Raw genomic sequence first — 25,822 nt, forward strand, 5'->3', positions numbered from 1 at the left:
GCAGGGTAGGGCACTAGAAAGAGCTTGCAGTTAAAGCTTGCGTGCTGGCCATACCTGGGTCTCCGGCTGCAGGCAAGTCGTGTACAAGGTGGAGACCTGTTGCCGATGGGACGGAGGAAGGTACACCCTATCAGCCGGACAGGACAGTGGTGGAGCCGTTGTGTAAAGTCAACATTGTCATTGTGTCCCACTGTCCAGGACCTAGGATCAATGTCGAGGACACAGCAACTGGTGCAACAGGTTCTTCAGCCGAGGTGTCGAAAAGACGAGACAGCGCATCAGCCTTTCCGTTCTTGTAGATTGGGTGATATGTGATTTGGAAATGAAAGCGTGAAAAGAACAGGGACCAACATGCTTGTCGTGGGTTCAACCGTTTGGCGGACTTTATGTATTCTAGGTTCTTAAGGTCAGGTTAAAACAGGAAGGGCTGAGATGACCCTTCAAGCATGTGCCTCTACTCGGAGAATGCCTCCTTCATTGCCAACAGTTCCTGGTCGCCCACGTCATAGTTCTGCTCTGCGTTGTTAAGTTTCCTGGAAAAGTAGGTGCATGGGAACGTCTTGGCTGGCTGACCATGGCATGGAGAGAGCACAGCCCCAACCCATGTGCTAGAGGCATCCACCTTCACGATAAATTGCATGGCTGGGTCCAGGTGATCAGGATTGGCGCCTGGGTAAAGCACTGTTTCAGCGTCTGAAATGCCTCAGTGGCTGCCGGAGTCCAGAGCAGTCGCTTGGGAGCGCCCTTCAGGACAGAGCCACTGTGCTGAAGCTATGAATGAAATGCAGATAGAAGTTGGCGAACCTGAAAAACCACTGCAGCTCTTTCACTGAGGTCGGCAGGAAACACTGCTTCACCACCGCCACCTTACCCTGGTCTATTGCCATGCTCCCCGCACTGATAACATAGCCCAGAAATCAGCCGCTGTAACACCTGCCAGACATGTGCAACGTGTTCCTCAAATGTGTCAAAGCAGATCAGGATGTCGTCGATGTATACAACAATATAGTGCTGCAGCATGTCACGGAAGATGTTATTTACGAAAGCCTGGAACATGGAGGGGGCTTTACAGAGACCAAAGGGCATGACCAGGTGCTCATGGTGTCCTGTGGTAGGTGAAAGGGTTAGTGAATGCGTGAATGAGTCTTTCACTCATTCACTAACCCTGCTTGAATGCAGATGTAGATGTAGGCACTCCTCAGATCCAACTTTGTGAAGAAGCGAGCTGTGCGAAGCTGCTCCAGGGTTGCAGGAACCAGAGGCGGGGGATGACGGTACTTCACAGTCGCATTATTAAGGCTGCAGTAGTCAATACACTGCCTCAGACCACCATCTTACTTCTTAACAAAGACAAAAAAAAGTCCTCATCCCCTCCTTCACTCTCACTCATGGTGCAGAGAAATAAGCATAGTAGGACAAAATAACTCGGCAAAACATGGCGAAACACAGTAAAACAGCTAAACAACTAAACACATTTGGTCAAAAAGCCACACTTAAACCCAAATCCGCCCAGAAGGGCAAAGGAAATGGTATCCCACAATCCCTTGCGGTGCCGATTTAACAGCAGCACCAAAGTTACACCTATTAATTGATTTAATTTGAATGAAAGTAAAATAACTGTCTGAAAACTATGTGTTATTTTTAAGCTGACTTAACAAAAAATGATTTATCTTAACTGTAGCAAATTATTAAGTTAGATCAACAATGTAAAAAAGTTTCTCTTTCCAACATCCATATGTGGTCTTATCACCCTCTCACAGTGGAAAAAGTATTATCTGAGCTTCTTCATCCACTAAATCATCTTCAAATGGACACGCCATGCTGCTTCACCTCTCTGAAAACAAACTAACCTTCAACTAAACCTGCTCCAGACCAGGTTATGTTCAGAGCATGAGTTGCTATGGCAACTTGACATAGCCTGAAACATACCTCCATTTCTGGAACCGAAAAATTAAGGTTATCAACTTCCTTAGCCTCAAACTTACCGTGGGAGCTAGCATAACCTGCTCTCTGGAATACCCCCCGGCTCAACTAAGTTTAGTGGGTCTGCTCTGCTGCTGCGCGGTGTTAACTTGCTGCTCTGTATGCTCACTTCCACTTTAATCTCATTATATTACTTTTTTTTTGGGTGGCCCTAAAACCTGTCGTAGAATCACAATGTTTAACAAAAAATGTAATCCTTCTTTATTATCTTGGGCAAATTCCACATTCACGAAATATAAATTTTCCAACTCACAAGTTTGTTTTACTGTATTCATTTGGACTTTAAATCATATTTAAAAAACTCTTGAACAAATACAAAATATAAAGACTACAGTCATATTAAATGTTTTTCAGAAACTTCATATTAAACAAAATCATAATGCTGATTGTTGACATGCAGGTTGCACAGTATGTAAAGTACAGTGTTTTCTCTTCTCCGTTGAATTGTTTATACTTTTAATAAAGTTTTGGGGGAAAAAAAGTGATGAGGCGGAAACAGGAAGTTACGCCATCGCTCAGTGGCAGCTTGAAAATGTTTGTATCATTTGGCGGGAGAGATGGCGGCTTGGACTCCTCCACAGCAACACTCCGAGCCGGAGAGCAGAGTGTCGGTCAGGTCAAAGGGAAGAGTCATGGAGCTGATCGACAGGGGTAAGCAGCTCCTGAGCAGCGCGCTGGACGGACAGGCCGCCGTGGACGAGGAGACGCGGCAGGCTTTGGTGCGGGAGCTTCAGGCGGTGAGTCTATAGTACGCTAGAGAGGCGGTAAGAGCCGATTTATACCCCATAGGTTATTGAGTTGATGGTTCTTTTTCTCATATATTGTATATGTCTGTTTGTATATGTATAAATACATTTGTGCTTGTTTTTTCTGCAAATTGTACACCTTTTGCCCCTGAGACATTCACATAGGCTGCGTTTCCACTGCAGGTCTTGATCCCCATATCCGATTTTCTTACTATGTCAGATTTTTTAACGATCCGCTTACATAATCTTTAAGTGACCCGTATCCGATTTTTGAATTTACACTATACAATGCTGAAACTATCAAACGTAGACGTTCTGAGGACTACGTAGCAGCATTTCCACCTTCCGCGGACATCCTTTGGACTTTTGTGTGACTGCGGTTGTCATGGAGGCAACGCTGCGACGGAGGGAGGCGTTGCCTTGGGCGCTCCTGGATGAGGCAGGAGAGGGGATGCGGGGGAGAGGAAAAAGGGGGGCTGCTCTGCCATATGTGCTCTCTCTGAGGTTTGAATGAGGAAGTGTTTGCAGATGTGCTGTACTAACAGTTTGATCCAAGGAAAGAAACAAACGGCTTCTAGCCTGTTCCAGAGCAACGGTGTCCCGCTTCATTAGTTACCGTTTGTGTCCCGACTGGGACCGGACCGGGAATAACAGACGACGCTGAAGTTAGCTTCCGATTCGCGAGGGGACTAAAGAAACATTCCGCTGCATTTTTCGCACTAAACCACCCAAAACCGGGTCCTGTTCAAAAACCGCTGGACCTGGACTGCTCAAACCTGGATTAAATTATAATTAAGATAGTAAAGAACACAATAAACACTGTTTCTGATTTGTGAAACCTTCCTCTGATTTGTGAAAATGTGAAATAGGTTGATTTTTAATCGCATTTTACGCACTGAGTCCACTTCAGACCAGGTCCTGCAAAAAACACTGGACCTAGACTGCTCAAACCTGACTTAAATTATGCGTTAGATGGTAAAGAACACATTAAATACAGTTTCTGATTTGTGAAAATGTGAAATAGGTTGATTTTTATCACATTTTGCACACTGAGTCCACTTCAGGCCAGGTCCTGTTCAAAAACCGCTGTGGGAAATAGAATTTAAGGATAATGGGGACAAGGGAAGGACAACTTTAAGGAAAACACCATAACAGGAACTTTAAAGTAAATCAGAAAACAAACCAAGAAATATTGAACAAAAAAACAAAACTTAAGTCAGGGGTACATGCTAACCATGACCATAACTATTTGTCCAATCTGACATCTGTTTCCCAGTTTCTTTTGTATGTTGAGATTTAGATGTCGCCTCGTCTAGCCTTCTTGGATTCCTGTAGTGCATCGTAAAAGTGCCAGCTTTTGTCTGGGCAGAAGTCTGTGGAATGCAACAAAGTGATTTTGGTCACCCAGGTGATATGTTAGGGCCACCGGCTCGTACCTGTGTGAACAAATACAATAGTACAATGCAGTATAAAAAATAAAAGTGTTAAGGAATAAAAAAATACATTTCCACCCAAATTTCATGAACAGGACCTGGTCTGAGAAAAAGTGATAAAAATCAACTTATTTCACAAATCAGAGGAAGGTTTCACAAATCAGAAACTGTGTTTAATGTGTTCTTTAGTATCTAATGCATAATTTAATCCAGGTTTGAGCAGTCCAGGTCCAGGACCTGGTCTGAAGTGGATTCAGTGTGTAAAATGGGATAAAAATCAACCTATTTCACATTTTCACAAATCAGAAACTGTGTTTAATGTGTTATTTAGTATCCAATGCATAATTTAATCCAGGTTTGAGCAGTCCAGGTGCAGCGGTTTTTGAACAGGACCCGGTTTTGGGTGGTTTAGTGCGAAAAATGCAGCGGAATGTTTCTTTAGTGCCTTCGCGAATCGGAAGCTAACTTCAGCGTCGTGAATAACAGCGGTTTCCGACTACGGTCTGAAGGCTGAGGCTGAAAGGTAACACGCTGACCGCAAAATCAGCGCACAAAAGCACCTTAATAAGTCATGTGATCTCAGTTGATGCTCTCCTGAGTTGACGTCACTGACATATGACTCACATTTACTGGGGAATATCCGATTTGTCTGCTTACATGACACACGCAAATGGACGCATCCGATTCGTATCCGATTTATTTCCACATATGAGTGAGGCCTGAATCCGATCTGAGAAAATCGGAATCCATGCGCTTTTGTCCTGCTTACCCGGTCACCAGTCATATCTGATCTGTGCCACATGAGAGGAAAAAATCAGAATTGGGCCTTTGAACCATGCAGTGGAAATGCAGCCATGTCGTTGTTATATGTTGTTTGTCAGTAAGTCTTTAAAAAAGCGTCCCATAGGCAGGGCCCTAAAAGAACATACCTCTGCATTTTTCACACTAAGACCACCGGACCGGGTCCTGTTCAAAAACCACAGGACCTGTACTCCTCACACCTGGATTAAAGCATGGTTTAGATAGTAAAGAACACATGAAACACAGTTTCTGATTTGTGAATCTTTATTCTGATTTGTGAAAATGAGGAAGGGAGAGATACGAAGAACTAAAGAGAGGAGAGTGTGGACGACAGAGGGTGGAACTGAAAAAGGAAGAGATAAACATTAAAATGTCAGGGTCCAAAAAGAGAAACGTAATCTTACAAGTTGGTTTGATCACTTTTACTTTATGATAGGTTTATTTTTTTGTTGCTTTCCTGCTCGCAGCGCTTTGTGTTTAAAAATAAACATTTGTTGTGTGGAACTTGTGTTACCTCCCATCTTGTGAATTTGTGTCGTCTGCCTACAATACAGCTCACCCCACAACAATGGGCAGACTGATGTACAAACAAAGATCCATCATTTTAAATTTATCAACAACATAAAATCCTATCTGTAATTTTCACAAATCAGACAAAGGTTTCACAAATCCGAAAGTGTGTTTAATGTATCGAAATCATAATTTGATCCAGGTTTGAGCAGTCTAGGGGCCTCATTTATAAAACTTTGCGTAGGATTTGCGTCAGAAGTGGCGTACGGATGAAACATAGGATGTGCGTACGCACAGAAATATTCGGAGTTATAAAACCGTGCGCACGCACATCCTACGCATCTTTCCCTTAATAAATCACAACCGATTCTAAATGCAGCGCAGCTTTTGCGGCTTCATGACACGCCCATAGTTGCCCATAAATAGTCCGTGAAACGCCCACAAATGAATATTCATTGATTGCGAAACCATGGCAAACACAGAAAGGAAAGGAAAAAAAAACGTAACTTCACTCAATGTGAAGTAGAAGTTATCGTTGGCGAGGTGGAAAAGAGGAGAAAAGTGCTGTTTGGAGGGCACAGTGTGGGCATTACTGATGCCAAAAAGGCACGTGAGTGGCAGACGGTGGTAGACGCCGTAAATGCTGTAGCCTCACAACCTCGGACCGTGGCCGAAATAAAAAAGAAATGGTCGGACATCAAAGTCGAGGCAAAAAGAGCGTCTGGCGCTCCATCGCCAGAGTGTGTCTGCCACCGGGGGGGGGGACACCGGAGCTGACCCCTCTTGATGAGAGACTGGCGGCAATAATTGGGGAATCCCTTTTAAGTGGAGTGGTGACTGAGGCGGAGGGGGACACGACGCGCAACATGCACCGGGTGACACCCCCCCAAAAGCCCGCAGAGGTCCAACAGGACGGCTCGAGGAAGTCGGAACCGGCTCATAAGCCACTCGTCCTCATTTGCCAGCACGTCTTCTTGCTGTCTAAAGATGCGTTCACTCCCAATTCTTCCATTTGCCACATCTTCCAAGAGCACAACATCAGCCATTGTGCGTCATTACGCATTGTGATGGGGCATTTTATTTCCCTCCATTTAATTACATCTGACAAGCTACAGATGTCGGTAATAATCCACGTGGAAATGGGAAATTGTTCCGCGCAAATGTAATTTCTTGTTGCTTTCTGAATGGTTCAGACATACGCCATACATGGTTTTATCAAAAATAAAACAAACTAAAGGCATATGCATGAATACCATAATTCCATAGCTTATGAAGAAATGTTTTACTATGAAAACAACTTTCCCCCGTGGACAATTAATGCATCTGTCTGTCTGTCTAATTGCACCTATATCTGCTCCGCCAGACGGACACATTGACGAGAATATCAGTTTTGGACATTATTTCGTTCTGTTAACTATATTATTTATGAGGATTAATTGCACAACATGCCAATATTGCAGAACATATTTCACTTTTCTTTTTGCAAATAAGTGTTAATTTGAATTTCTGTTGTAATTTCGTTTGATTTTTTTTTTGTTTGTTTCACTGCTGATGGATCAAGTTTTTTAGTTTCATTTTATGTTATTTTACCAGGAAATTCCATTGAGACTGCATCTCTTTTTCAAGGAAGACCTGGGCCAAAGGGCATCAATACAAAATAAATACAGTTAAAAAACAACTGAAATAAAATACATTACAAAATACAGATGCAATTAAAATTGAAATGAACAGTAGGGCAATGACTAATAGGATTAATTAAAAAGTGGTACAGATAGGTCAAGGGTGACATGTGCATGTTTCTTTTAAAAGCTCAGAAAGTTTTGCTTTAATACAATTCAATGGAATAAGGTCACTTAAATGCAGAGAGTTTTGAATATTATTCCAGGGAAGCGGAGCAGCAATGGAAAAGGCTGTTTTTCCTAATTCACTGAGGAATCTAGGGACATAAAGAAGCAATTTGAGTGAGGAACGAGAGTTATATATGTTGTTAACAGGAGAAAGAAGACGGGACAGATAATGAGGTAGTTTGCCGAGAATGGCCTTATAGGTGAATATTAGCCAGTGTTTCTGTCGCTTGACTTTGAGTGAAGACCAAGAGAGCAGAGAGTACAGTTCACAATGGTGGGTTCTGTATGCAGAGTTTGTGATGAAACGCAGGGCACTGTGATAAACTGTGTCCAGACTACGGAGAGTTGGAGGCAGCATTCATATACAGAATGTCCCAGTAATCCAAAATTGGGAGGAAAGTGCTTTGAACAAGTCTTTTCCTCACACTAGGCTTAGACAAGATTTATTTCTGTAGTAGAAAAAACTGGTGTCAAACGGGTGTTCGTGTAGGCTGTTAATTGTAAGACTTGCTTTGTGAAGTCTTCATGTTATTTCTGAGAGGCAGTATTGTCATTTTCCCTTTCACGTGTTTCTTCCATCTGCCGACAGTGTCGCCGTTTCTCATTTCACCCGTTTTTGTGCGTACGCCTGGGTCAGAGCTTGCATGAAGGACCGCACATTTTCCCGTCAAGCTTGCTTTTTATAAATATCAATTGTTGCGTAGAGAGTGGCGTACGCCTTCTTTTGTGCGTACGCAACGTTTATAAATGAGGCCCCAGGTCCTGTGGTCTTTGATCAGGACCCAGCCTGGTGGTCTTAGTGTGAAAAATGCAGAGGAATGTTCCTTTAGTGCCCTCGCCAATCAGAAGCTGTGAATAGGAAGCCAACTTAAGCGTCGTCTCAGAGATACGGAGCTTACGCTCAAATCTTTCAGCTGCAGTCGCTTTCTGGAAAAGTCCCACTCGTTGACAGTAACAGTCTATGGTCCCACTCAAACTATATATTTTTTCTATCGTAAAACGTTCCCAGTCGTCTATTAATTATGCTTGGACTGTTTTTTTTACATAATAATATTTGAAAAACAGAAACATTTTCTGCAGAGCAGAGCCAAAGGAGCTCATTATAAATTCCCATTTGGGTTGTGGGCGGAGCCGCTACCTCATTTGTAACGTCTATCCGATCAGTTTGCGGTTACACAAATATTCCGTCACTTTGTTTGCGTGGCCACATTTCAACAGTTTTGTAATTTGAATCAAATTCACTCCGAAACTTGTATTTTTAACATATGTTTGTTGTTCCAAGATTGTAAACCTGGTAATTTATTATCAAAAGATAAAAACTATTGGAAAGAGATTAGCTGCCGGTAGCATTTCTCAACAGTTCTGCCTCCTTTACAACTGTCTGAGCCTTTTAAGCTCTGTTCGCATCACATGCAATTTGCGTGACAGAGGCGGCCAGTTTCAATGGTAAGTCCATGGTAAAGACGCGATCTGAGAACCTGCGGCGCGATTTGTGTGGTGGACGTGGCCTGAAGGTCTGACAGCAGGGTGATTTGAGCAGCCCGGCATGAATTGGGCAATTGGGGGGCAAAGAGATTTGTTGAGATTTGCACCTAGAGTCTGGTAAAAAATGTTATTCTATTCTAATTTAATAGTTACGAAAAATAACAGTAAATGTACTTCTGTAAGTCACTAACATACCAAAAGGACACCTTTTTTGTGTGTTTGTGTTGCATGTCTTTATGCCATTGCGTGACTGTGGTTGTTTGTGCAGGACTTTGAGGCTGCTGTTCAGGGGAACGTACTAATAGATGGACTTCTTTGGGGGGAGGCTCCTGCAGCACATGGTAACTTTGTGTGATGGTGAGTTTGGCGGAGCAGACGCTCCTTACTCTGACCGTCTGTGTTTCCTGACCCGTAGAAGACCAGGCCGTGGATGTGGAAAGTCTTCTTGATGAAACTATCATTGAAGCCACCAGAAGGCGTCGGGTGTTTCCCATGAAAATCCTCCCCCATGCAGTCCGCTCGCTCAAAGCAGAGCGCAAGATCATGGTGGGTCATCCCCTTTCTTATTTTTTATTTTTTTATTGATAAAGACAATTGTACGGAGCCCGTGTCTTGACATTAACATATTAAAATATATCTTGTTCCCACAGATTGTTATCTTGTTCGCACGAAATACTATTCCGTTCCCTCGAAATGATTAACTCGTGCGAACGCAATAATTATTTCGTTTAAACGCAATAATTAATCAGTTCGAACGCAATAATTATTCACGTCATAAGTCATTCACGCGGATATGCTGTCTGTACGCCGGCAAAAGCCGCTTTCAGCGGTAACTTCCGTGTCTCTGTGACCCATATTCGTTCAAAAAAGGAACATGAAAAACAAAAATGATCACTTTATAGCTGTCTCAATGAATATAAGAAAAATATCAAAAGATTTATGATAACTAGGCTGCTTTGTCATACGATAGCTCCTGCTAGGCTACTACTAGCTCCGCCGCAGAGCTCTTTGATGTATGCCGGCATTTGGGCAACTGGCTGGTCGGTTGACAGACAGCTGATATTGTAGTTTAAGGTCGAACAGGAATAATAATATTCAGGACTTGTCTTTTATTAACTTTAGCAGTCAGTCGCTTTACATTCGAAGGCTATTAGGCTACATGCTAACTAACTAGCCGATCATTTATCCTGTTATTGATTTACGTCATAGATTTACAGCAGATACCCTCACATTTCTGTCTGTTTGCGACTCATTACATTGCATTAAAGACACGGAAGATGTTTAGAGAACAGATTTATTTATTTTAAAAAGCACAAAAGCGTCCATCGGATTCACATTCATTCACATGATCACCCTGATGGTACGCCCTCAGTCATCTTGCTGCAAAAGCCGCTTCCTGCCGCTACTTCCGTGTCTCTGTGAGCATTCAATAGGGGTAAAAATAAAAGCAAGAATGGTCGATCTGTTATTGTCTTGATGAAAATCTGAAAAATATCATATTAAGCTGGCTGCTTCGCCTAAAGCACTTACCTTTAGCTCGTAGCATAGCAACAATAGCAGTACGTCACGTTTCCCAGCATGCTTTGCGTCTTCATATTTTTTAGTCAGCGTACCTTGTTTAAAATAGTGTGTTTTCCTTTTCCATAGGAAGTTAAAATTGATTTGATTAACAGATGTAATGGCTTGTTTAGGGACACCTATAGAATAGGTGGGATATATGAATCTTGATATGCTTTCAATTTTAGTGAGGAAAATTCCACCAAAAATAGAAAGATCTCTCTGTGCCCAGTTAGTTAGCAGAGACGAACATTTCTCTAGTGTATCACAAACATTTAGTTTTTCCAAGTCTGTTTTGTTTTTAGTTATATGCATTCCGAGATATTTAACTGTGGATTTAATGGGAATATTATAAGCATTCAATAATGTACATGGTTTAATGGGTAAGATCTCACATTTGTCTAGGTTCAATTTGAGGCCTGAAGCTTTTGAAAAGATGTCAATAGTTTTAAGAATCTTGGGATGTCATGAAGATTATTCAGGAAAATTGTATCGTCGGCCAGTTGGCTTATTGAAAATTCAGCATTTGTAACTGACAGCTTACCAAAGTCAGTGTGTTTAATGAGCAAAGACGACATTTCTGCTGCTGCAATAAAAAGAATGGGTGAAGGAGGACAACCTTGTTTTATACCTTTGCTAATGTTAAATCTGTGAGACGTCCCCTGAGGTAAACAAACAGAAATACTGGTTTCATAATAAAAGGTTTTAACTGTATTAATAAATTTGTTACCAAAACCAAAGAATTGCAGAGTTTGAAACATGAAATTATGCACAATCATATCAAAGGACTTGTAAAAATCTAAGAATAGAATAAAACCGTCTGTAAACATTTCAAAAATTAAATCTTTGATATGCTCCCAGAAGAATTTATAAAAGTTACTGGTCAGTCCATCACATCCTGGAGCTTTGTCATTAGACAGACAGCTTAAAGCCTTCTCTAATTCCTGCAAAGTTATTTCTGAATCACAATAATTTCTAAAATTGTCATCAATCTTAGGAATTAAATCTTTAATTGTCTGGAAAAATGTATCAGTGTGGGATTCGGAATAAGATGACGAGTACAAATGACTATAAAATGAGTTTATTTCTTTAGAGATCATTTGAGGATCAGAGCATAATTGATTATTAATATGAAGTTTCTTTATGGCACTCTTCTTCTCTAGATTGCTGAAGTAAGAAGTACCGTAAATTCCGGGTTATAGAGCCGTACCCTCTCATTTTCACATGTTAAGCTTCCTTCATACATACATAAACCACATCAGTTTACAAGCTGCATGCAACAAGCAATGTGGCCAGACTGTCAAAGCATGTCCTGACTCCAAGACTGACTGTTGTTTTTAACCTAACTGTGGGAGGAGTCAGCTTAGCGTCAGCTCATGCATTTGAAGATACCCACATCTGCCAAACAGCATGCACCTCACTCCTGTTCACAAGTTCCTCAGTTATGGTTTTTTTTTGTGTGTGTTTAGTTTTTTTTTACTTATTGACAACTGAGGCATCATACATAAAATTACAAACAGTAACCACATAATCAACATTACTTCCCTCAGTTATGATGAGGAAATTTACATCCGCGATTCCCCATTTCCCATGAGTCTTAGGGGCTTAAGGTGGGGCTATTCCCCGGGTCACCACACTGTTGTCAGTGTTTAAAGAATGAGCAAGGAGCAGCAGTGGTGGGATGGGCGAACGGGAGAGCAGTTTTCCTTCCGCCTGTGTCGCGGCAGCATTATGGTAGTAACTGGGCTGGTTAAAAAAACACACCAGTAAAATAAAGAAACGGCGACTGAAAAGCGTGCGCCTCAGCACGATACACGCGCCCCTGCGCGGCGCCCGGTCGCTGCGCGTGGCTGCTGGTGGACGGAGTGTCTGTGCAGAGCAATCGAACTTAATACTGTACGTTTTGTGGATGAGGGGCGAGAGAGGATGCGTCGTTACGTGTGGGAGCCTTCAGACTGCCATCTGTCCCGCAGCTCTATGTGAACGAGCAGCAGGAGAACATGTCTCCAGCTCACACGCCGGCTGTGGGGCGGTGTGAGCTTTTCAAAGTAAAATTCCGCTCAGTCCTTAGAACCTGTTCAAACAATCACGTGGATTTGTGTTTCCAGTCGTGTCCCGACACAATAAAGGCTGATGTTGTTCCCACATATTTACGTTCAGCCAAGATGCAGATTGCAGCTTTTCCCGCATCGATTCATGTTCATCCAGGCTAAATGTTTTTAGCGCTTGTTAGCATTCACCTAACCATACTTCCGGCTTCGTTCTGCCTCTAGAAAGCACTGACCACACAGATTAAAAATAAAATGAGCGAACAGGCGCTTCATAATAACCATAACATAATAATAAAAGCACGTTTAGAAGATCATCTCATATATTACGGAGCTGCTAATAGACGGGCTAGTGTCACTCTGACTCAGAGGTAAATTCACTCCTGAGCTTGCGCTGTTCTCTCCGTCACGCAGCTGACCGGCTTTTCCAAACCCGTTGGTGATGGTGGATTTTTTTCACACTGCTTTTAACTTGAAAGCTGCACCATATTTTAGTGGCGATAACGTGCACGTTGGGTCTAATGGCACCAAAGGATTGTGGGATGCGGCTGGGCATGCGTGTTTCTTTTTGTTGAACCAAGACTGAAGTGTCTAAGACCTGAAGTCAGGTCCATGCTGTAATCAAGATAAATAATTGGCTTGCTGCTTGGAGTTGGATTACGCCAGGGGTCGGGAACCTATGGCTCGCGAGCCATATATGGCTCTTTTGATGGTCACATGTGGCTCGCAGACAAATCTTTAATTATACTTTTTTTCATTAGACCAGTCCTTCTCGGGCGCGATGCGATGCCAGAGGCGCGCAGTAGTAGCGGTGCTTAGAGAGAAAAATCTGCGCCAGCGCTATCAGTTACTATTATCTATTATTTCACAGAGTTTGTACCAGCTGGAAACCTGTGAATTGACGTGCCTAAAACTGCGCGCTCCCGTCTCTGAGAAAGAGCGCGCAGATGCGGGGACGGGATGTGTGAGGGAGAAAGCAGAGGGTGGGGCTGAGGTGTTGTGGGGACAGGCAGCAGGTGAATCGCGCAGGGATTGTAAAAATGTAAAACCCGCTGCCCGTCACTCACTGCAGCGTGTGAGTGTGTGTTTGGCTCCCCGTCTGCATGTGAGCAGTCTTTGTCACATCTACAGAACATTCAGACCTACGATCACGTTTAAAGTATCAACGCCAGCTCACCGCTCCCCCAGGGGATGGGTCAAATGCGGAGAAGACTTTCCCCATTGAGGGATAAATAAAGTATACGAGAAAAAAAAAAAAAAGGAAAAAAAATGAAGCAGAAACTCACCACGTATCAACCAGACTAGACCATCGGCAGAACTACCATGAGAAATACTCATCATTTATTAGCAACAGCATAACGATGTTATTAAAAAGAATCCACAGACTTATTGTACTTTAAAAATGTTGAAATTACATCAAATGCACACATTCATTTGAATATTTAGTTTTAAACATATTGTCGCGGACTGAGTTGGATGGCTGTTGGGCTGCGTTAAAAGTTCTGGAGTTCATTAAACGCATCAAGCAGAGATCTGATTGGCCCTCAGTTCTGTCGCTCAGCCTGTTCTTAGGTAATTTGGACCAATGGGGTTCAGCTATGGGCCGAAGAAGGGAAATGGGAGGGCTGGAGCAGGAGGGGGGAATATAAAGTTGGGAGAAGCGCTCTCGTCTCGGCGGGAGAGATTTAGGAGTTGCTGAATTAATTGAACGGCGTTTGTTGCGGTCTGCAGTAACCAGAATAAAGAACCTTAAAAAAGGTTAAGTCTCCGTGCCTCAGTGTGGGAAAGGGACACTACATTATTGTATGGCTCTTTCGAAATTACATTTCAAAATATGTGGCGTTTATGGCTCTCTTGGCCAAAAAGGTTCCCGACCCCTGGATTACGCATTCAACCCCAGCTCCAAGATCAAAAGTACGTTCAAGGCGGCTGCCAAATAAATCTACAAATTAGCCGCCTCACTGAATAAGCCGCAGGGCTGTAAGCGCAGGAAAAAAGTAGCGGCTTGTAGTCTGGAATTTACGGTACTCTTTTCACCAAGCTCCACCCACTTTGTTCGGAATCTGATGAAGGCTCCTTTCGCTATTTTAATATAAATATCGACAAGGGAACACTGTAAAATGCTTCTGCGTTGTTTATCATCCTCATTGAAAACAGGCTTGGAACAAATCTGATTTAACTCAGTCAGTATTTCAGTTTCTTTTTGCTTATAATGTTTTGCAATTAATTTGCTATGTTTAACGGCAGTTTGACGTACTTTGAATTTAAAGATTTCCCACTTATCAGTGTAAGATTTTAGGGTTGAATCACTATTTATTGTTTCTAATAATTCCATAACAGCATTACAGAAAGTTTCATTATTGAGAAGTGAAGAATTAAATTTCCAGTAGTCTCTTCCAAAGGATTTTTGGATTTGAGAGCTGACATTAAGTTCAATCAAACAGTGATCAGTCAGGGGAGCTGCTGAGATGTTAACGTCTATTTTGTTTTGTAGAAGGTTATTTGAGACTAGCCAGAAGTCAATCCGAGATTTTGAAGATCCATTTGGCTTGAACCAAGACAATGTTTGAGAGGATTTTTAATCCTCCAGGGGTCAGAAACATTAAGATCAAGACAAAAGTCCCGTAAAGTTGGATTAATATGATGGGTCCTGAACTTTAAGGGTCCTCTATCCAGCCATTCATCTAGAACCATGTTATAATCACCACCAATTACTACAGTATTTGTACAGTACTTATGATTGAGAAGTTTGACATGTTTTGCAATTTCTGTTAATAATGACTTGTTTTGACTAGGAATATTATAGCCATAGACATTGCAAAGGATCAGAAAACCATCATCAGTTTTAAGAACACAGATGAGCCAGTGGCCGTCTTTATCAGAGATACGGGTAATCACTTTGAACAGACAGTTTTTAAAGAGCAAAGCAACTCCAGAAGATTTGTTTGTACCGTGACAGAATAGGATTTTGTCTCCCCATTGATTAGACCAAAACTGTTGGTCTGCTTTAACAGAATGAGTTTCCTGCAGTAGAATGCAGCTGGCTTTCACATTTTTACAGAATAGGAACATGGATTTTCTTTTTACATTGTCTCATGAACCCCTAACATTTAAAGAAACAAAGTTAAAATTAAGGATGAAATGCAAAAAAACAATAACACAAAAATGAACAAAAAGTTACTTACTTAGCTAGTTACTGAAGGTGAAAGTGAGCGGTTGGAATTCAGATCCCAAACAACATTGTAATGCAAAACTAGACCTCAAACTTTTAGAAAAATACTTTATAATTTATAACTTTCAAGTTAACAACAACAGAGTTTCACTTTCCTCTGTGAACTTAAGGTGTGGAAAAAACGGAGCAAATGAAGTTTATGCTTTAAATAACAAAGCATTTATGGTAATTAACTCCAAACGTATAAAGAAGAATAAATAAAACACAGCTAGTTTGGAAACAAACGGACTCCGTTGGCGTACCCGATATGGCCCCGATAGTACACGTTCTGTCCCGCAGCTCTCGCTTTCTCCATTTTGGGCCAGACAGCAGCTCTTGCTTCTCGGTCAGATTTGCAGAAATCCTGCTTGAAGAAGATTCCCAGCTCTTTACAAACCTTTGCATCCTTAGAAACCTTTCCTGAAGATGTCGCGGTAGTGCCTCATGGAGAACTGGATGATGATTTGCCGGTGCCTCCCAGTTTCTCTCCTCCAGGCGATGTACTGTATCCACAACCATTTCCAAGACCGATGTGTGCTGTTGCTCTCTTTTAAGTCATCATTTTCTTTTTTCAGCACAGAAATTACTTTTTACAAATTATGCACTTTGGAGTTACAGTCCTTTATATCAGCAGCGTTTACCTCAGTGATCTTCGTCAGATTAGCCAAAATCACAGAGTTTTCTGCAGCGAGACTGAGTGAGAACAGGAAGTTGGAGTTGTCTTTAACATTCAATTTAGTTTTAATATGCCTCTTCCTCTTAGTATGATCTGTGTTATTATATATTTTATATTGATTTGAATGTTTTGTAATGTATGCAGCCTTTTTTAATCAATTCGTATTTTAAACTATTTTAATTGATCACCCAACTACAAAAACCCATCATGACACATGTCCCATAATGCATTGTTTTGTAGTCAATAGGGCCGCTTTTCAGTCAGCACATTACTAAATTTCCAGCTGTGTTCACGTAGGTTGGGGCCTTGCTCCCGCCCCTTTCTTGTGATATTTTTGTGATGATTGACAGGTGATGTTGGAGCAAAAAGATCACACACCAGGGTATCTGCTCAGCGTTTCCTCCACCTGGGTGATCTCAAACACGCTTATTGTGCATCTTGGCTGCACTTATTTGGTGTCACCAACATAAATTTCAATCAGTTTTGGAGCTTTTCTCTTACTAAGCCCTTTTTTTCCCTTCTGAATGTATGGTATTTGTTTTACTATTTGTACTGTCATGACAGCGATGGTGCTGTCAGTTTACCTTGTTGCATCACTGTATTATTAGTAATACAGTGGAAATTAGCAGATTCGGTTAGCATGTTGATTTACGGTGTGCGCCCCTAAATTTTCTGGTTGTGCCCCTAAAATTTTCATTTAGGGGCCACAGTGCTCCTAGTGAAAAAAGTTAGTCTGGAGCCCTGCTGAACTGATGCTTTATTCAACCCATCGGGACGATCAGCATATATATATCACCGAAACTTGACTGCAGCGGTGGTGCGGCGCGCCGCGCCGCATCACGTAACATATAGTCCGCTTTTTGTGAGAAAAGCGATCCAAATCGGAAAAAAAACAAGAATTAAGGACTAAAACCTGGTTAATATGTATTAATTTTGTAACTGACCATGGTGTAAGCGGGTTAATGGCTTACGAAGTGTGCAGTTATTACTTTTTAACGCACTTCGCGGAAGAAACCGTCCTCCGGTTCAGGCTTCCACAGCGTGCGTTAAAAAGTACTAACTGCACACTTTGTTGGCCATTAACCCTTACATATATCATGAAATAAATGTTTGTTGTTAAATGTTTGTTTATTTGTTACATGTTTATTTGAACATTGTTGTTTCTATACTGATGATGAAAAACTACATAGTAAGATTACACAAAAATAGTTTTGTATGAACAGATGAGGCGTTTTATTACAGAAACAGAAAGCAGTTACTATCGTTTGTCATGCTCTGTTGTAAACCGTGCAAAGCGGGGAGCGTGGCATTTTAAAGTGCTGCTGGCTCCGTACGAAGCGCGTGCCACGGAAAAAAACAGCTTCCTTAATGAGTTTGTAATTATTGAGCTGGAACTGCAGAGCCGATAGCAGGAGGACACACGCGGGGCGGCTTCAATAAACCCCTCGGTTGTCCGGAGTGGTCTTCTCCCGTTGACTTGACAAGACAGAAAGCGACTTTCTGATGACAGACAGAATTTGTGCTCAGTGAATTTAAACACGCCTGTGTAGTGACGTATGTCATAGTATGTCTGATTGGCCGTTCTGCATGTCAATCATGTCCCGTTCTTCTCGGTGAGGATTTTGATTGGCTGGTGGATTTTTTTGGAGTAATTTTTTTTTGTTATTTATCTTTGATGACCTGCGATCTACCATCTTATGCTTGAAGATCGACCGGTCGATCGCAATCAACGTAATGAGCACCCCTGACCTGGGGCCTCATTTATAAAACTTTGCGTAGGATTTGCGTCAGAAATGGCGTACGGATGAAACATAGGACGTGCGTACGCAAAGAAATATTCGGATTTATAAAACCGTGCGCACGCACATCCTACGCATCTTTCCCTTAATAAATCACAACCGATTCTAAATGCAGGGCAGCTTTTTGCGGCTTCATGACACGCCCATAGTTGCCCATAAATAGTCCGTGAAACGCCCACAAATGAATATTCATTGATTGCGGAACCATGGCAAACACCGGAGGAAATCAAAAAAACGTATCTTCACTCAATGTGAAGTAGAAGTTATCGTTGGCGAGGTGGAAAAAAGGAGAAAAGTGCTGTTTGGAGGGAACAGTGTGGGCATTACTAATGCCAAAAAGGCACGTGAGCGGCAAACGGTGGCGGAGGCCGTAAATGCTGTAGCCTCACAACCATTCGAGGTTGTGAGGAGGGGGGGGGGACCGGAGCGCCAGATGCACCGGGTGACACGCGTGGTTCCTCCGAGTGCTCCTCTGTAACGCCGGGCCCAAAAGCCCGCAGAGGTCCAACAGGACGGCTGGAGGAAGTCAGAACCGGCTCATAAGCCACTCGTCCTCGTTTGCCAACAAGTCTTCTTGCTGTCTAAAGATGCGTTCACTCCGAATTCTTCCATTTGCCACATCTTCTAAGAGCGTAAGATCAGCCATTGTGCGTCATTGTGATGGAGCATTTTATTTCCCTCCATTTAATTACATCTGACAAGCTACAGATGTCAGTAATAATCGACGTGGAAATGGGAAATTGTTCAGCAAATGTAATTTCTTGTTGCTTTCTGAATGGTTGAGACATACGCCATACATTGTTTTATCAAAAATAAAACAAACTAAAGGCATATGCATGAATACCATACTTCCATAGCTTATGAAGAAATGTTTTAATATGAAAACAACTTTCCACAGTGGACAATTAGTACGTCTGTCCGTCCGTCCGCACGCCCGCACCTATATCTGCTCCACCAGACGGACACACTGACGAGAATGTCAGTTTTGTACATTATTTCGTTTTGTTAACTACATTATTTATGAGGATGAATTGCACAACATGCCAATATTGCAGAACATATTTCACTTTTCTTTTTCCAAATAAGTGTTCATTTGAATTTCTGTTGTAATTTTCGTTTGATTTTTTTGTTTGTTTCACTGCTGATCGATCAAACGGGTGTTGGTGTAGGCTGTTAATTGTAAGACTTTCTTTGTGAAGTCTTCATTTTATTTCTGAGAGGCAGGATTGTCATTTTCACTTTCACGTGTTTCTTCCATCTGCCGACGGCGTCGCCGTTTCTCATTTCACCCGTTTTTGTTCGTACGCCTGGGTCAGAGCTTGCGTGAAGGACCGCACATTTTCCCGTCAAGTTTGCTTTTTATAAATCTCAACTATTGCGTAGAGAGTGGCGTACGCCTTCTTTTGTGCGTACGCAACGTTTATAAATGAGGCCCCTGGAGTTTCAGCATCAGCGAAATGTGTAAAGTTAATTTTATCCAGTGCAGGATCTGGGGAGTGTGGACAATCGGATGTATAAAGAGTCAAGTAGAACTTTGCAAACATCTCATTTATATTAAACGAAGAAACGTTGTCCTGATTTAAGTAGCGACGTTCTGACCTGCCTTGGTCGAGATGAGATCAAGCTCCGTCTGTAGTGAGAGTCGTTTCTTGTGTAGGTCTAGATCAGGACTAGCAGCCAATTATTGGTCTGTGTTCTTGACCCGAATTTCAGGTCGGGTCGTTGACTAAAATGACAATCATTACGTTCGGGTCGGTTCGGGCCGGGCTTCTCTCTCGCTGACTTTTTTAATAAATATATTGTAATGGCTGCAAAGAAGCTCCTTAGGCGGGCGGTTGTCAAACAGCTCTTTGTTAATCCTGAATGTCAGAACGGTTACCGCACGAACCGAAAGGCACAGCCAGCTTCTTCTTACTCAGAGGGAGAACGTTCACCGAACGCACACACACACACACACACACACACCCACACAGGTAGACCCCGCCCCCCAGTCACCAGCCCACCGTTGATTGACATACAGTGTGGTCCAGCAACTGGCAGAAAGAGGGGGGCCCCGGCCACCCGCAGCTCTGTCCAAACTCTGGGTCGTTACAATATGTTTATAAAAATGTATACTAAAATGATGTGTGGATACTAAACTAAGGAATACTTCTTATAAATAAATAATTTGGTTAAAACAGAGAAGGCGCTGTAAGGTCATTGCTATATACCTACTACTAAACAAGCGCAGACGCAGAGCCAGGGCCCGCTTTGCGCACGTGTCCTGAATGTAATCTTCCCTCCGTAAGTCTGCATCTATTTTGTTTAGGTATCCCCAATATGGAGCAGCAAGAAGTCAAGGATAAACTTAAGACAGGGGAACTGAAAAGGCAAACACGCACCGCCGTGGCTGCAGTATTTCTCTGCGTAATGAAGCGAGTGCGCATCAAGATCTCTCTTTCACTCTCTTTGTCTGGCATCTTATTCTGTGTTCCAGCGTTATTTCTTTGTGCAAATGCATTTATCATGATCATAGAAATATGTAGATTATTTTAACCTTAAGAAATTTAGCGTTTTCTTCTGCCAAAAATATTATGGGATAAATTGAAATTTCGGGTTTGCTTCGGGCTCGGGCCTGGAAAGTTAATTGGTCTGGTTCGGGCCGGGTTGGGCTTTAATGCCCGTGGGCCTGGGTCGGGTCAGGCTGGATTTTATAGGCCTGATCTTACCTCTACTTTGGAAAACCCGGTGTTTCCAGTGAATGGCATCATGTCACTCGTTTATAAATTTCCTGAAGAAACGTTAATTGTGCTAGCATTGCAATCAGCATCATCAACTGACTAGGAAAACACAATGCTTAAGATACTAATTCTTTTATTTAGATCCTCTGTCATTTAATGGGTTCTGATGAGAACTATTTCCCCACAAAACTGGCAAATATTTCATAACTAACTAGCAGTAAATCCACTTCTCCAATAGATTTTTTTCAAAGCTGCGTGTTTAGCTGGGTGTTATTTTGGGATGTCTCGCCACTTTTGAGACTTTGTTGTTTGCTAATTCTTCATTACATATGAATCATACTGGTAAAGTCGTAGCAAGCAAACAATTCTGCCCAGGTGTCATTAAACATGCTGTTTTCTACAGGAACTTCAATTTTCTGTAAATTCTCCATCGTTGTCCTACCTGGGTGGAACATTGTTGGGATAACATGCCGGCGGGAGTCGTGACTCAGGTTGATAGTCACATACTGTAGAAGTTTACTTAGAAAATGTCTACTTTTAAATTATTTTAAAAACCTAATATTCAGCCCGTTTGTTTGATGTTTTTTAAAACTATGTTTGTGAACCATGAAACTGCTCCTGGTTCAGACCTGCTCACAAAAATACAACAGCTGGACGACAGACGACCTGAAGGATTTAGCTTTTATTCACTTCTCATTCAACCTCGTTCAACATGTACTGTCTTTTTAGAGGAACATTCCATCCCATAACAGACTCTGGTCAGCGTTCACGTCTCCTCCGCACGTTCACGCTGCTTTCTTCCTCCTGCCAACTCGCACATCCCGACGGTGTTAAAGGCACCACGACAATCTTGGGAAATAACATTTGTTTTACAAAACCACAGGGATGAAAGAGCCATATGCCGCTCCAGAGCCACAGGTTGCCAACCCCTGATCTAGCCACAATAAAGCCTGTTCAAACTAAGTCTGTAGTCCTGAATCATCAATATTACATGAAGTATAACAACTCTTATTTCTGAGGCATCGCCTTTTGCTCTGTGCTGCCCCTTTCATAACGTCAACGAGGGCGTGTCTGCGTTTCACCCATGAAAAACTAACAACATCCAAACTTTTACAAAGATGGATGTGCATATTGTGCAATGAATGCATTTAGCTGATCACCGCTAGCTCTGTGGAGAAAATGTGTGTGTGTGTGTGTTAGTCTGGGGGCGGTGCTGGCAGTGCAGACTCTTCCTCAAAGTGAGTGTTGTCACTGGTCTGGGTCATCTTATGAGAAGTCACTCGTTTTCATGGATATGTAGGGGCTGGTGCTCAGAGGGCAGGTTTTTAGAGGAATACTCAGAAATGCATGAATGGATTAAAATTCCACTTTGGGGTTCTTTTTTAGTGAAGAATGAACCCACTTTCTCCGTGGAACTAGCGGTGATCAGCTAAATGCTTTCACTTTTATCACTCTCCCTCCTTCTTTTCACATTCCACCATCCATTTTAGAAGAACATAAACACTCACCTGAGCACAGGTGTTAGCTCACCTTGGCACTGATAGTTTACGGGATTGAATAAAATATTTCACACTAGTTGGTTTGAAGGCATAAGTATGCGTGTGTGAACAATATTTGTATTGTGTACATTACTGGAGCCAACAGGTGTGTTTATAAAATTTGAGCGTGTGTGGACAGGCCCCGCCCTTTGAGATCTGTAGTACATTTGAACCTTACTGTAATGATAAACATCCAGTAGCTTGTTGCTTTATGCTGCTTCATGGTTTTATCCCCCCCCCCCTCCTATTATCACTCTCCTACCCCCCCCTCTCTCTAACGTCCCTCTCTCTTCTTCCCTTCTTTCCTTTTCCGTCCGGTCCAACACCAAAGATTTTCAAACATGACTGAAATTAATAAAGTTTGGCCTCAATTACAAAAGGGGTTTATTCAGACATACCTTTGGTTTGTCAGAAGATTAATAACCCCTCTTGTTAAAGTAAAATATGTCCAACACAAGAGGCCCTCAGCTCTCATCTGCCTGCCCAGCTGTTGGACAGGACAAGTAGAACAAAACAAAATTAAATAGGCGGCACCCACAAGGAGCGAAAGGCGGAGCCTCAGAGATTGAGTCGTGTTATTTCCGGGTAGGAAAATTAACGGTGAAAATAACTCGTATTTCCTTAAAAGAAATTGATCTTTAGAGTGCCAAAGATATAGATAATATAAATGATCATATAAATATAGTTTACCTTTAAGAGAAGCATGATATATGCCCTTTTAAAGATTATATTTGGTTTAGTGTTATGCTCTATTTCCATTTGTATATTGGCTTTTACTTCTGTTTTATATTATGTGTAGTTTCTTCTTCTTAAAATCTGTTTAATGTCTTTAATAACATTGACCTGCCAGGGAGCTGCAGATGGAAATGAGTCTGTGGCTAAACACAGGCATATTTACATTTGATTTTTTATTGTTCATTAAAATGCAATGTCCCTCTCTCAATAAAAAAAAAAAAGATACCATCAGGTTTCTGCGTTTAACAGTAATTTTTGATAACAGACACCTTATCGTGGCACTATTCCTTACATAATTGTTAACAGTTATAAATTAAAAAATAAGAATAATGCGAGTAGAACCAATAAAGGGCTTTTTAGTCTGAAATGAAATACTTGTGTTAAGCGCGATAATTTGACACCGCTAGGAAGGAGAACTTTTGCAGACCTTTCCTCGGCTATTACACTCTACAACACCTCATAGAACCAGGAAAATAACATTTTCTGTTACATTTTTTAAAATGTTTTTCAATCATCTATCTGCCAATAGAGTTCATTTCCCTTTTTTGGGTTCAAAAAAGTTTTGTTCTATTCTCTTCTATTCTAGTCAAAAGAATGTCAACACTGGGGTGAAGCTCAGATGTTAAATGGTTAACTTGTCAAACTTTGATTTGTTTAGTTAAAACTATTTATAGAAAGATCTCTTTCTATAGAAACATCCTCTGCCATCCGTCTGTCTTTAAGAATCAGCTCAGAGAAGTTCACTTCTGCAGACATCCCAATTTTTTTTTCCTTTTCCGTCATGCTTTTAGCTCATAATATTTAAATTGCTGTTTTTAACTGTTAACTTATTTTGTGTTCTGGAATTTTATTGTTGTATTTTTATGTTTTTACCTACTTTGTACTGTGAGGCGACCTTGAGTGCCCAGAAAGGCGCCATATAAATAAAATGTATTATTATTATTATTATTATCATAATGATGTCTCTGTAAAGAAAGCGGTGGTCCACACCATGAAGGGGTTCATGCTTCAGTTCACCGACCAGCAGACCTCAGTGATCAGCTGAAAGAAGGGTACAACCCAACACCCCAGTTCTGGTCTGTCCCACTTCAGCTCAGCTCAGCTCAGCACTGCCGTCGCCCTACATGTTCATGTGTGTTACAGAACTGAGCGGATCATCAGCTGACTCCGTCATCTGCTGTTTCAGGGCCTGTATGAGCCTGCCGTTCAACCCCGGGACTTGATCAAAGACCCTGAACAAGGTGGAAACACACAGACAAGCATGCATAGAGACACACACACACACACACACACACACACACACACACACACCAATAAGCACAGATCCACGCAGACACACAAACAAATCCACAGAGAGACACACACAGATGCACAGAAAGAGACGTGCACACAGCCACACACAATTATACACACATTTACAAAGCAGGTGCACACAGATGTGCATAAATACAGACACACTCGGTTGAGCTAAGCTCTGGCTCTTTGGCTGATGTCTTCGGCTGTTACTCAGCTTCTGAAAATCAGGAAGAGCCTATTCTGAAAGTGAGAGTGAAATGCATCACAAGGGTTTGTTCGTGTTTTCAGCAGAAGCTCAGGCTCACAGATGATATCCTGGCTGTTCTGATCCTGTTTGTTTCAGCAGAGGGTCTCATGAAGGATTTGTCAGCAGCAGCTCCTGGGCTGGTTAGAGAAGCCATCCAGGTTATAAAGGTGCCCTACCTGGACATCTGCATGTTTGCACAGTTCTGCATAAGTGCATGACGGTTTTGTCTTTTTTTGCAGTCAGTCACTACTCTGCAAGTCCAGGTTGAAGGCCTCTCTGAGATCCTGAACAGGAAACCCACCCAGGCCTCCCTGGAGATCCACAGAGAGGTGTTTGGCTTTGACCCAGAAGAATTGCCGGAACCTTCTGAAGCAGCACATGCCAGGAACAGGCAGCCAATCAAAAGAGCCATAGAGGAGGCAGCAGCCCAACAGGCTTACTCTCCCCTAAACAAAAAACCTGTTTGCAGTGATGAGAGACTTGTGCAGAACCATGAGCATGCTGCCATGTCGCACTGAAAACCTGCTTGCCTTTAAAATGACTAAATAACTGCATGGACGTCATGGTGAAAAGTGTTTTCCTCCTCTCATAAAAATAAAGAGACATGAAATAAAACAAAATTGGAACTTTTGAACATCCGTTGCCTGTGTGGTTCCAGTTGTTCAGCCAGAAGCTTAGTGCCTTCACCTAGACTGGGGCAAAAAGGATTCAGTCAGCCACCAATTGTGCAAGTTCTCCAAAAAGATGAGAGCCCTGAAATTTTCATCATAGGTAAATCTCAACTATGAGAGAAAAAATGAGTAAAACAATCCAGAAAATCACATTTTCTGATTTTGAAAGAATTTGTAGATTATAGTGAAAAATAAGTATTTTGTCACCAACAAACAAGCAACATTTCTGGATCTCAGACCTGTAACTTCTTCTGTAGAGGATCCTCTGTCCTCCACTTATTACCTGTATTAATGCCACTGTTTGAACTTTTATCCATAGAAAAGACACTTGTCCAAACACTCAAACAGTCTCACTCCAGACTACTATGTCAGAGACCAAAGAGCTGTCTAAGGACACCAGAAACCACATTGTTGACCTGCACCAGGCTGGAAGACTGACTCGGATGTTCAGAGAGCTGGAAGACCATGAGTTCTTGGAGTGGATAGCAGCATTTCCTCCCCATTCAGAGAGTGCAGCAT

General features: G+C 42.0%; 1 protein-coding gene across 2 annotated transcripts; it reads left to right on the forward strand.

The window, feature by feature from the left end:
* The first annotated feature begins 2,478 nt into the window (after positions 1-2,478).
* On the forward strand, positions 2,479-25,266 carry nsl1 (NSL1, MIS12 kinetochore complex component). 2 transcript variants are annotated; one of them, XM_004086980.4, is made up of 6 exons: positions 2,479-2,720; positions 9,074-9,146; positions 9,221-9,351; positions 24,276-24,330; positions 24,729-24,799; positions 24,872-25,266. In XM_004086980.4, exons 1-6 carry the CDS (start codon positions 2,541-2,543, stop codon positions 25,148-25,150), a joined length of 789 nt encoding a protein of 262 aa, XP_004087028.3. In that variant the 5' UTR covers positions 2,479-2,540; the 3' UTR covers positions 25,151-25,266. The 2 variants fall into 2 exon arrangements, with proteins under 2 accessions (XP_004087028.3, XP_023808671.1); XM_023952903.1 differs by having other exon boundaries at positions 24,732-24,799.
* Positions 25,267-25,822: the final 556 nt, after the last annotated feature.

This window comes from Oryzias latipes, chromosome 24, assembly GCF_002234675.1.
Source record: "Oryzias latipes chromosome 24, ASM223467v1".
NCBI classification, from domain to species: Eukaryota; Metazoa; Chordata; class Actinopteri; order Beloniformes; family Adrianichthyidae; genus Oryzias; species Oryzias latipes.

Bases quoted from the DNA above. Each gene is read 5' to 3' on its own strand.
- nsl1 (XM_004086980.4), top strand. From the start codon at position 2,541: ATGGCGGCTTGGACTCCTCCACAGCAACACTCCGAGCCGGAGAGCAGA. The intron at 9,147-9,220 runs GTAACTTTGTGT...CCTGACCCGTAG, and splicing joins GGAGGCTCCTGCAGCACATG to AAGACCAGGCCGTGGATGTG. The intron at 24,800-24,871 runs GTGCCCTACCTG...CTTTTTTTGCAG, and splicing joins AAGCCATCCAGGTTATAAAG to TCAGTCACTACTCTGCAAGT.